General features: G+C 39.7%; 1 protein-coding gene across 6 annotated transcripts in view; it reads right to left on the bottom strand.

The window, feature by feature from the left end:
- LOC140481305 (protocadherin Fat 4-like) overlaps positions 1–1,017 on the bottom strand; it is a 158,476-nt gene extending 157,459 nt beyond the window's left edge. For all 6 annotated transcript variants that reach the window (XM_072577269.1, XM_072577270.1, XM_072577271.1 and 3 more), the window contains exon 1: positions 652–1,017. In XM_072577269.1, coding sequence (XP_072433370.1) covers positions 652–711 — 60 coding nt within the window. In that variant the 5' untranslated portion in view covers positions 712–1,017. The remainder of the gene's footprint in view (positions 1–651) is intronic.
- Between the last annotated feature and the right edge of the window lie 12,376 nt (positions 1,018–13,393).

The following is a 13,393-nucleotide window of genomic DNA, read 5'->3' as shown; positions in this document are numbered from 1 at the left end:
GATTCTATGAATTCAAACAGGTCAAGGTTGGATGAGTGTTACGTAACAACATCTAGTTTTACTCTGCTCACCAGCCATGGCAACCATCAACAAACTGAATTTCTGCAAAGCACAGGAATGAGACAAGGAGATGCAACAAATGCAGGACCAACAGTAAATTACTATTACCACAACATACATGATGGGATTGTATAAAATGTAATCTTTTTCCCATTCTCTTTCCAATATATAATCTACTTGGGTTGATCTAAAATTATCAGAACAACAAATAAGTCTGAAACAAGTCTAAAACATTAGAAGTCCAAAGAACACCACATCAAGGCACCAGTTTAAAAACAAAGTCTCAGAGCAGTATAATATTGAATCACTTTTAAAATGATTGGCATTGATTAGCTGATTCTTACAAGTCATAACATGCACCAGAACTGAGGTACAGCTTATTAATGCACTTAGAAAACTAATTAGAGCTAAACAGACAACGCACAGAACTGCCTGTTGCAAAAGTAAAACAAAAGAGCTGAAGTACTGGCCTTGCATGCAGAGGTACATGACATACTGGTAAGGCACATGACAAAGGAAGTTAAGAAATTAGTTTTGACAATGTTTTCTGATGAGCAATCTGATGTTATAATGTATAATGAAAGTACTCACCTGAAGAACCAGTAGAATGAGAATTTTCAGACTTATACCACAGCATCTCCAGCTATCCATTAGTTCTGTTGAATGAACACTGATTGCGTTCAAAGCTCACACCTTCCCCGTTCACCTCTATTAAGCTTTCCAGTGCGTGTTAAAATTTCAGTCATAACTCAGAACTGTTTGAGAGTGTGCCATTTCCTCCTGCACTGGGTCTAATCCTGCCAAGCAGTGTGGATCTGAATAAGCCTGTGTAATTGCTGAAGGAGTGAGGCACAAGGCAGAGTAAATTCTAAGCAAATAAACTGTTTGCTCTGGGCATACAATCCTACTGCAGTAACAGTGAGCAGTACCAGGGATTCAGCATCCGTGGGTCCAGTTACAGTTCTTTCAGTCAATGGCATACCTCCCACGAATGCAGACATTTATTTACATATTCAAGTATTCACAATTGAATAGATGCACGATCAGGATGCAGCTTTTAATGCTATTCAGAGCACATAAGTCTCCAGGTCGAAAAAGTAACCACAAACCAGCTCTTTAGTGCTGAACACATTCTGGTGCATGGAGGAGGTTGCCATTCCATACAAGAAAAACTTTGACACACTTGTTTCTGGAAAAAATACCCTTATCTGTTTTCCTATCTGTGGTCCATTGAACAATCTTTTCCTATTCATTTAGCTGAATTGCACTTATAATTACAAAACCAGTCTGGACCATGGGAACTCTCTTTGATTAATGTTCTGCCTCTATTCTAATGCAAATTTCTGTCACAAACTTCTGTAGCACAAATCCCAAATTCTGATCAGGTTGGACAATACACAGTTTGAATTCCTGCCATTTTATAAGCTGTTGGCTGTGCATGGATTTATTCAAAAGGAGAAGGTGCTTAGTTTATTTTTCATAACATTGTTTTTAAAGAATGCCAGTCAGAAAATGGTATCAAATACAAGAGTGTGCTAATAATTAGTTAATTATCCTCAATGGTGAGGAGGACATTCGAAGAGGAGAATGTTGCCTTTTCTCTGAGATGCAGGATATTTGGAGGCAGTGGTCTGTCCAATGGGATTAGGACACGCAAGGGTAATAGAAAATGCAGGATTCATTTGCCCCTTCCAGTTACTTTATACTGCTTTGCTGTGTGCATCGGTGAATGTTGTGAATATATTTGAATGATGTCATGGTTGAATAGCTGGCATGTGCGATTTGGGAGATGAATGTGAGGCTCTTAGCTATACAATGTGTGTGAGGTTGTGTTTGAACATATAAGATTCAGATATGAGTCCTAACTGTACAGATTATTAGCAAGTAAGTGTTGCAAGTGAGCAAAGACTAAGGCTAATATTGCAGTTAGTAAGAGATGAGATTTGAAAGTGCATTCATTGTGCATTCATGTGAGCTCAGTGCAATCAGGTCTTTGAGACACTGAACTCCATGACAATCTGCTCCCACAGTCTTATAGCATGTCACAGACTCATAGAGTCCTAGAGATATGCAGCATGTAAACAGACCCTTTAGTCCGACTCATCCATGCCAACCAGATATTTAAATTAATTTAATCCCATTTGCCAGCGTTTGGCTCATATCCCACAAATATTTCTTATTCATCAACCTATCCCGATACCTCCTAAATGTTATAATTGTACCAGCATCACAACCTCCTCTGGCAGCTCATTCCATACACACACCACCCTTTTAAATCTTTCCTCTCTCATATTAAACCTATATCCTCTAGTTTTGGATTCCCTTAACCTGGGGAAAAGGCTCTGGCTATTTACCCTATCCATGTCCCTCATGATCATCTACATAGCCTCCTGATCCTTCCTTTCCAAGAACTCCAAGTGCCCCATCTGAAAACTTTGGAACCTGTGCTTTCCCCTGTTTTTCAACATTTGCTGTGTTAGAGTCTCTTCCTGTATGACTGCCAGCAACAGATCCTGTTTCAGTACACCTTTGTTGGGGGTGCGGTCTGGCTTTAAGCAGAGCAGGCTGGCTTGGAATAGAATGAGTCTTCACAATATTGGTCTCCTGCTGATATGTAAAGCTAATCCACAGTCCAGTTAGTGTCCACTGGGAGCTGTAATCATTGATACATGGGCTGCCTGTAGTGTATTAACACACACTCTGATACCTGCATCTCTTTTCAGGGACTATCAATTTAAGGCTTATCATCTTTTATGAAAAAGATTAATAAATTACAGTGTCCTTTGGGTTGAGTGATATGGTTCACAATGACTTAATTCCCTACAGTGGTACTTCTACATTGACATTACTTTAGTGAGCTACACGAGAAAATATGACTGTGAAAGCCACTTTCTAAAAAGAGTATTTTTAGTTGTTTTTTTTCGAACTGAAAGGAATATAGGCAATAACGTTGTCAGTCATCAGTATCTTAAGGAGGAATTAATTACATTTTGTAGCTGTCTGAATTGACAATAAATTAGATTTGGGATAAGAATGAATTTTTTTCCAAGCAGTGAACTGAAAGATGCAGCAGGTTAGATCACAGTCCCTTTTCACCAGATTTAATTCAACCCAGACTTTTATGATAAAAGATTTCTTTCCCTGTCACTGTGTGAAATGAGCTTGCAGGGCTCGGCCTAGCTTCACGTTACTGGGGCAGGCCCTTTGCACCAACCTTCCCATAATTCATGCTGTTGACAGACTCACTGAAAAAGGCCATAAGAAATGGAGAGGAGAGATGTCACAGTTATAAAGAGGAAAGAAAGATTTGTATTTAAGTAGCATCAACTCACATCTCTCAGAAACATCTCGAAGCACTTCACAGAGAGTGAATTACTTTGAATTAAAGTAAAGGTTGTTATGTGGAAAACATTTTGTGCATGTTAAGAGAGATGAATGATTCATTTCTGTATTGTTGATAGCACCTCCCACCACCAACATGAGATTTTTAAAGTCTACCTGAACAATAGGATGGGTCCTTTTCTAAAATTTTAGCTACAGGATGGCATCACAACTATGTTGAAGGGCACCACCTTAGCAGTACTCTGGCAGGGGAGAGGGTCTCCCATTTCAAAGAACTCATTAATATTTCACAGAATTGCTGCAGCCAAAAATAGGCCATTCAGCCCATCATGCCTATCCCAATGCTATTAACTAGTGACAATCTCCCACCTTTTCCCCATACCCCTACAGGTTATTTCTATCCAAACAATCATCCAATGCCCTCTTGAATGCTTCAGTAGATCCTGCCTCTGCCACATTTCCAGACAGTGCCTTCCATGCCCTAACAACCCACTGTGAGAAAAAAAATTCTCAAATCACCCTTCCTTCAGTTGCACCTCACTTTAAATTTATTTCTTCTCATTTTTCTTCTGTACGCAGGAATAGCTTCTCCCTATCTGTTCTATCTAGCCCACTCATGAGTTTGAAACCTCTATTGAATCTCCTCTCAGCCTCCTGCTCCCCAAGGAGAACAATCCCTATATTTGTTCCATGTATATCAGAATGCCCCATAATTTGTTTGAAGGTATTCTTTAATTAGAACAGAACATTTCCTGGAAAAGACATGGCTTTTTTTTAGGGAAATGCTTAAACTTTACACTGCTATTACAGGCTGTGGTGCCTAGTCAATTTTGACAATATGAAAAATATGGCTTATTTTACTAGCCAAGCCCAGCACATTTTTGTGGAGATTTGAAACTAATGTTATGAATCATGTTGATACTAAAAACACAGAAGAATGTTTTGAAAGAGCAAAGGAAATGCACAAACATAAAGAGACACTCAACTCTTCTAAATACATGCACTGAGGTAGATTTGCAATATATCTAATTTAGTTTTCACCAGTAACCCTCTTGATTTAGCAAGCATTACCAACTCTACAATAATAGTATCCAAGTAGACAATTACTGTATGTTTAAAATACTGTGCAAATGTTTGATATTAGGCTATTCATATAGTAATAGTGAATTTAAAATAAAAATCACCTCTGGATCCAGATTAATAGCTGATGTAACCTTCACTGGAGTAAATGGCAACACATGGGAATGAATGTTTTATGAATGTGAACCTTTGAGTGGAGCTGCATGCAACAGCCTCGACTGCTAACCTAAATAAGCTCAGCAAACCGAAATAGTTTCCACTGATGTTTTGGTATGTCTTTGGGTACAATAATTTTTCTGAAAAGTAGTTTTGTATGTTTTCCATTCCAAATATGAACATATCTGGGCATGGTGTTACATTACAGCATTCACCTTCTTTATAATCAGTAATTTTCCTTGCTGGCAAATGAACTATGTACATCAATCAATTGTTTCAATGTCGTCATCACTAGTTTATTTGATGCCAATCCTGTTACATTAAACCCCCAGCAGCAATAATATGAAACATAATTCAGTTCAGGGTCTTGGATGCAATGAATTCTACAATAATTATCATGTATAAGTCTACAAATCAAGCAGAATTTAATACTGAGAAAGAAATGGGAAATCTGAGACAATTCTCGTTTCCAATCAGATTTGCAGGAAGCGTTGTTATCTCCAGGTTTTGGAGTTTGAGTAACAGCTTATGTCATTGCAATGTTTCGGTGAGGTTCAGAGCTTCATGGATAACGCATTTACAGATGTGGGTAACCACAACTCAAGGATGTTCAAGGGAAATGAAATGGATGACCACCAGAATAACCGGTCAGGTACTGCAGAGGCCCCTGAGTACATTTCAATCTTAACACAGTCTACAGATCTGAATACTGAAGTAAATAATGGTTCACCTGGGGAATGTAGTCAAAGTAAAGAGCAGGGTACCACATCAACATTACAGGGAGCACAAAAAAACTGAAAAAGCAATGGCGATAGGAGCTTTGATAGTGGAGCAGACAGTCAATTCTGTGCTTACAAACAAGAATCCGGGATAGTAGATTATTTCCTTAGCATCAAGGAGCAGTTGCAAACCACCCTAACCAGGAAGGATGTGCAGCCAACAAGCATGGTCCACATTGGTACCAAATGCCTTGATAGAAAGCAGTATGTGCAAGTTCTGTGGTCATAATTTAAGGCACTAAGGAGGAAATTAGAAAGAAGACGACAACATGTGCATCCCTGGTTGGAGAGGTGGTACAGAAGGTGGTACTTTAGATTCTTGGGATAGTGGGATCAATTATTTGGTAGATGAGACTTGTACAAGCTAAACAATTTACACCTATACAGAGTTGGAACAGTTTTCTTTCAGGGTGATTTGCTATTTCTATTAGTGAGTCTATTAATTTGACAGAGATATGAGAACCAGGAAGTAATACTAGAGACCAATTCCAAGCTGTAAAGAATATTGGCAGAGTTACTAGAGTAGAAAATTATAAGATATTCAGTTGGTTCAATATAGGAGGGAAGTTTAATTTTGTTACTTATTCATGGGATATGTGTGTTTCCAGCTGGACCAACACTTATTACCCATCCCTAGTTACCCGTGACTTTTGGCTAGTGCCATTTCAGAAGGCAGTTAAGACTCATTTGGTTGTGGGAATGGAATTACATGTAAGCCAAGTTCGATAATGACACAGATCTCCTTTCCCTTAAGGATGTTAATGAACAAGACGAGTCTTTACAATAATTGACAGTGATATTTGGTTGCTATTAAGCTGACATTTAGCTCCAGATATTTTATTCATTTGAAATTTTGCTATCTGCCATGGTGGGACTTGAACCCACGACCCCAGATCAATAGTCTGGGTAATAGATAATGACCCCAATGCCATTACTATCATGCTACTATCTCCACCACCACTGTCCCACCCTCCCACAATTTAAATTCTAAATTAGGATCATTGTGCAGTTAAATGACAATATGCACATTGTATCAATGTCTGCTTAAGAGGGTCTCATACCAAGTGAATTTGCAAGTGGGGAAGGAGGCCAGCCCAGGAAATTCATTTTCATCACTATGATGACATGGTCAAAGAGGCCAGAACGTGAGTTTGCTATGCGTAATAGGTAGGAAGTGTACCAATTAGAATATGTGGCCAGTTTCTGGGATGAAACTGCATGGGGACGGGAGAGTTCGCTGCCTCTTGTCATGTTAATAATTCTCCAACTGGTCAGGCAGATACAGATACAACCAAAGCCAAGGAGAGATCCAAGTCAAGATGAGGAGTCGCTGAGCTAAGAATAGCATACCTTTGGAACAGGAGACCATAAAGACTACTGAGAATGAGGGAGTTTGCAGACAGTAAAGCTGGGCAACCAGTCCATTGGAAGGGCAGCTCAATATTAGCACAATGGAGACATTGGTAAAATTGTGATTTCCTGATAGACTGAGATGACCTTATATGCTTTTCTTGTTGTTCTCCATTGTGTATCATTGTCAAAGTCAATAGTGCCAACAGGTAAGTGATGAACAGTATGAATTTTCTCTTCCTTATCCTCCACCATCGCCTTTTTTAAAATTCATTTGTGAGATGAGCCAGAAATAATTCCATATCCCTAATTGGCCAGAGCACAGTTAAGAATCAGTCACATTGCTGTGGTTCTGGAGTCACATGTGGGCCAGGTAAGGACAGCAGTTTCTTTTCATGAAAGGCATTAGTGAACCAGATGGAGTTTTCTGACAAACAATAATGATTTCATTGCCATCATTAATGAGAGGGAGGAAAGGCCTCTATAGATTTTCCGATAATCACAAGTACATAGCTACAATCAGAAGATGTGCTTACAGTCAGATGTGAATACATTGTGGCATGATTATAAAGTCATGTGCATTCGTTTGATTATGAGTAGATAATATAGTCAAGGAGTCTGTTATTTAAGCTAGAATGTAGACTGTGTGAACACTGATAGAGACATGGGTGAGAAATGTTTAACCTTTTGATATTACCCGTAGAATTTGTTGATTATCAATAGAAACAATATATAGCTATTGTTTTTGTAATAAAGCTTGAGTTGTATACATCTTTAATAAGTATATCCCCCATGCTTGCAGAAATAAATGTTTGAACAAAGCAATCTGTTCAATTAAACTACTAATTCCAGGTGTTTTAAAAAATTTAAATTCAACCATAGTAGGATTTGAACTTGGGCCTTCAGAGCATCATTTGGACTTCTGGGTTAATAGTCAAGAGCTAATACAGCTAGACCATCACCTTCCCACTTGGTTGCACTCACAAAGCTTTCTGACAGTGTATGTGCAGAAACAGGGGAGCATAGCTTTACTGCCATGTGCAAATCCAGGTTCCTTTGAGAGAGACAAAGGAGTTGGTCCTCCCATTGAACAAGAAACTTTAGATTCTTCACTGGACAAAGTGACCAGGCATAACATGGACAACATTCTTCACAATGATGTGGAATTACTGATAAAGATTACACCTTTGGAAAAGCTAATCTCCTAGTGACAAATGTGATGACAATGCTAGTTTAGGTAAAACTGCAATCTGATAAAAGGATGGAAGGCCCCAAGTCTTATTTATTTTACTAGATCCAGGGCTTTGACAAAACAGACTGATCGGCATCACTGTTCTAGTTTTTCAAGAAATAATTAAGAGAACCATTTCTTGGATATTAAACACACTCCCACAGTCACACACACACACACTCCCACAATCACACATGCACCCTCTCACAGACTTAGACACATTACACTCACTTATACACTCTGTCACGCTCACAATCCCCCACCCCAGAGACACAGATGGACAGCCACACGCAAACACAGATGCACACATATGCATATACGTTTGTGGGGTGAATTTGTACTTGCAGAGTTACATTGTATTTTGCTCAAAAACTGCAAGAATTCATGTAAGACTCTGTTAACTCACTTTTTAGATTAGAATCAGTCTAAACATTATGGCACAGGCAGGGAACACAGGGGGCTAACACCTTCAACATATTATCTGGCTAACACCAATTGTTACAGTTAACCTGAGAATGTAACTGTTAAAAAAAAACTGTGATTTACGTATGAAAGAAGTGAAACTATCATGGTCATTCTAACAGATGAAAGATTCAACAAACAATCAAGGTATTTTTCAATGTATACTCTCAGTTACATCACACTGTAAACTTTTGCTATAAATTATGTGCCTTACAATTGTGTCCTCCACAACCACCTGATGAAGGAGCGTCGCTCCGAAAGCTAGTGCTTCCAATTAAACCTGTTGGACTATAACCTGGTGTTGTGTGATTTTTAACAAAATTGGCGAAGTTACAGATAGTGAGGAGGATACAGCAGGATAGGGATAGGTTGTAGATTTGGGCAGAGAAATGGCAGGTGGAGTTTAAATCTGAGCTATGCAAGGTGATACATTTGGATGATCAAATTCAGATGTGATTTATACAATTAATGACAAAACCCTTAGGAACATTGACATACAGAGGGATCTGAGCTTACAGTTTGACAGATCCTTGAAAATGGCATCACAGGTGGATAAGGTGGTCAAGAAGGCATACAGTATGCTTGCCATCATCAGCCAGAGCACCGAATAGAAAAGTTGGCAAGTTATGTTACATTCGTGAAAAAGGGCTTATGCCTGAAACATTGATTCTCCTGCTCCTTGGATGCTGCCTGACCTGCTGCGCTTTTCCAGCAACACATTTTTCAGCTCTGATCTCCAGCACCTGCAGTCCTCACTTTCTCCTAGTTATGTTACAGCTGTACAAAATTTCAGTTAGGCCACATTTGGAATATTGTATGCAGTTCTGGTCGCCAAACTACCAGAAGAAGGTGGATGCTTTGGAGAGAATGCAGAGGATCTTGCCTGGTCTGGAGGGTTTTAGTTATGAGGGGAGGTTGGATAAACTCAGATAGTCTTCAGGAAGAAAGACAGAGGCTGAGGGGCGACCTGACAGAGGTCTACAAAATTATGAGAGGCATAGGTAGAATGGATAGTCAGAGGCCTTTTTCCAGAGTGGATAGGTCAACTGTAAGAGGTCACAGGTTCAATTTGAGAGGAAGAAAGTTGAGGGGGAGAAATGCAGGGATAATCTTTCCTACAGAGAGTGGTGGGTGCCTGGAACACACTGCCAGTGGAGGAGGTGGAAGCAGGCAGGTTAGCAACATTTAAGGCATTTCGTGATAGACACATGAATGTGAGGCAAACAGAGAGGTAGAAACCTCGTGGGCCTAAACAAGGATTATGAATCAGTGCAGGCTTGGTGGCCCAAAGGGCTAGTTCCTGTGCTGTATTGTATTGTATTCCAGGCACCATGAAAATACTAATATAGACACCCATGAAAACACTTGAAATTTTGGCTTTTGTCTTGCTTCAAGTTGGTATCAAAAATCCCATTCACTGCTTAAGTATTGTGCTTGGATTTCAAGCGTTATGATAGACCTGATAGAAGACCTTTCTAGCAAGATAAATGGGGCTGTTGTTCCAGGTGATCAGTATGTGAAGAAATAATGGCTTGGAATCTGTGATACTTGGGTTAACAAGTTCTCAATGTTGTATGCTTTATAACTCTGATTTCTAACATCAGTCATGAAAGCAGCAGATAGATTGGCTTATCTTATTGTTAATTTGGTTATTAAGCATAATAAAATGTTTTCAAAACTACTTCAACAGAATGTGCTTGTTATTGCAACTTAAATGAAAGGAATTGCTGGGTTATTATATTGTCTTCGAAATTGCTTCTCCTTCACCTTTCACACATTTTAGATTGGGAAATACTTTTCTAAAAAGTTTTATAGTTTCAGGGAACCTATGTGCTGTTATAACATCAACTGTGAAATTTCCCTCCCTTAAAGTATCAACAAATTAATCATATACTGCATGCAGAAAGCAGGAGATCAGTCCTCATTGCGCACAGGGTTTGTATTTTATCCATTAGTCAATTGTTTGTAATCAACCAAAGTGGATAGGCAAACAGGACTTTCTCTGAGCTAGGAGACCTTTGTTGACCTGTTTTGGCACCAATGTTAGCAAAGCCGTATTTAATCACTTAAACATGCTGAAAGGCGGAGAGCGAAATCTGGTTGCTTTTGAGCGCGCTGACAGCCATTGTATGAATAGAAGCAGCCCTTTCTTCAGCTGGAGAAGCAGTGTGAAATCTGTTCCAATTGCTTTCACATGAATAATTAGCACCTCAGCATCTCCCTGAATTAAGAAAATTCCTTTCTGCTTGGCTCACCAATTGACCTTGCACCTTTTTCCAAATGGCTCTGAAATAAAAGAGGGTCATAGAAAAAGAAATATGATATGGTGTCCCTTCTTATCCCTCTTTCTGAGCCTTTCTCGAATGTTCGCTGGCTTCAGTCAATGGAGTCACAGGGCAGGGGTCACAGTTCCCAATGAAATTAAGCTGGGTCATCCAAGTGTACTCATGCCCTTTACAAAATATGGTACAAAAAGTCTGGCTGAAACTGGGGAATAAGCAAATATAATGTTTCTCCCTATTGTTCTGGCTGAATACTGCTAATGAGTTTCAGGTCATAACTACTGTCCCATTGTTAATATTGGAATCACATAACACCAGGTTATAATCCAACAGGTTTATTTGGAAGCACTAGCTTTCAGAGCGATGCTCCTTTATTAGGTGGTTGTGGAGCTTGACTACTGCTATTGGTGATGCCAAGCTTCTCCAGTTTGTAGTTTTTGGTGTGCATGTCCATGGTGTAGTTCTGTTGCCATGTCTGCTTGGCAATGTCACGTAACTGTACTGCTGTGTCCAGAGTGCAGGCTGAGAGTGTGGACTCTATCTTGATTTCAAGATTATGGCACCTGCTGTAGTGCTGGTGTACGAGATGATTGAGGAGTTTGTGAGAGGTATGGCAGCAAAGTCTCTCAATGTGGTCTGTGTTGTAGGTCAATTTGAGTGGGTTTGTGATCTGAAATCCTTTTGCGATCGTTCCTGCTTGCTTGCATTTCTGTGTCGCTCTGCATAATCTTCTTGGAGATCCTCTCCACTTTGAGCCAGCAATTAGTGCTGTCAATGGTCATGCTCTCTCTCATGCGCGCACACACACACACACACACAAACACACACAAACACACACACACACATACACACACACACACACACACACACGTAAGTCTATGGGGTGAATTTGCATTTGCAGAATTACATTTGCAGATACATTCTATTTTGCTCAGAAAGCACAAAATCTGCAGGTAGTCAATCCATGTAACATTTTATGAATTCCTACTTTGGAAATAGAACCAGTCTGGCTCAAGATTGGAATACAGACAGACTCTAACCTCACACCTTTGATGCATTGTCTGAGCTGAGATGTCACCTTTTTATAAAAAAAAGCTTAAGTTATCTCAAGAACGTGACTTAAAAAAAGTTCTGTGATTTACATATTAATGAACCGAAACCTGCAGCCTATTCATAAAGATGAAAAACTTGACTGCAATCTAGGTTTGTTCAACATATCATTTCAGTTGCATGACACTGTCATCTTTTGCTATAAATTCTGTGTCTTATGATCCTGATCCACAGCTACTTGATGAAAGAGCAGCACTCTGAAAGCTAGTGCTTCCAAATAAATCTGTTGGACTATAACCTGGAGTAGTGTGTGATTTTTACTGTTGTTCACCCCAGTCCAACACCAGCTCCTCCACTTCTGTTCAATATACAATACAGGTCTGGGCTGATCCTTGGTTGCTTTTGCTATGGTAACCTAGGTCTGCTTGTATTCTATCAGTCCTTGGTTGGAGAAACTGTTTAGCCAATTTTATGTCGGGCCTCGTTTCTCAGGCCTTAGGTGACTTGGCCACACTGAATGTTTAATGTGATGGATGAGGTAATGATCCAACAGACTCTAGCACCTAGATGGTGTCAAGCTTCCTGAGTGCTCTTGGAACTGCTGTCATTTATTTAAATGAGAAATATCCCATCACACCCTTGCCTTATGCTTTTGAAATAATGGACAGGCTTTGGGCAGTCATGAAGTGTGTTATTCACTGCAGAATTCCCACCTGTGATCTGCTTTTGCAGACATTGTACTTAGATGGCTAGTCCAGTTCAGTTTCTGGTCAATGGCAACACCAGGATGTCAATAATAAAGGATTTATTGATGGTAATGCCCATTGAATTTCAAGGGGAGGTGCTCAGACTGTCTCTTGTTAGAGAAGGTTATTTCCTTGTGCTTGTGTGGTGTGGATATTACATAGTAGTTATCAACCGAAGTCTGAATATTGTCCAGGTCTTGCTACATGTGGACAGGGAATGCTCAGTAACTGAAGAGGAACAATTATTATTGAATATTAAGCAATGACCAGCCAACAGCCCCTCTTCTGACTTAATCACAGAGGTCAGGTAACTGATAAAATATCTTAAAATATCATAAAATGCAGTTGGTTTAGTAAGATACAATGAGAGAACTCATTAGGCCTCATTGCAAACAACTCTCCAAACAATTGTTCCATGAATTTGCAGAAACTTACTAAAGATCCTTAGGCAGTACCCTCCAAACTCACAATCACTACCATCGAGAAGGACAAGGGCAGCAGATACCATGGAGGAATACCACCACCTGGAAGTTCTGCTCCAAGCCACTCACCATCCTGAATTGGTTTTGAGAGTATGGAAGGTGTTGCAGTGTGATTGGGTGATGTTTTGCTCTACCTTGTGAGTGCGGCTGATGAATCTGGCATTTACACATTTCCTGACAGTTTGAGCAGACATGACAAGCCCAGGGCAGCCACCCTCCGGAGGGCTGCAAATCCAATCCTTCTTTAGTCGTTCCATTATGGATCTCTCTGATGACTCTTCCAGTTTGTCAGTTGGCTCATGGGGATCACTGCTGACATCTTGGAAGAATTCCTGGAGTCTCAATCATCAAACATTGCTGTTCCATCAATGCT

This window comes from Chiloscyllium punctatum, chromosome 9 (assembly GCF_047496795.1).
Source record: "Chiloscyllium punctatum isolate Juve2018m chromosome 9, sChiPun1.3, whole genome shotgun sequence".
Lineage (NCBI taxonomy): Eukaryota > Metazoa > Chordata > Chondrichthyes > Orectolobiformes > Hemiscylliidae > Chiloscyllium > Chiloscyllium punctatum.
This window is presented reverse-complemented; position numbering and strand designations above follow the sequence as displayed.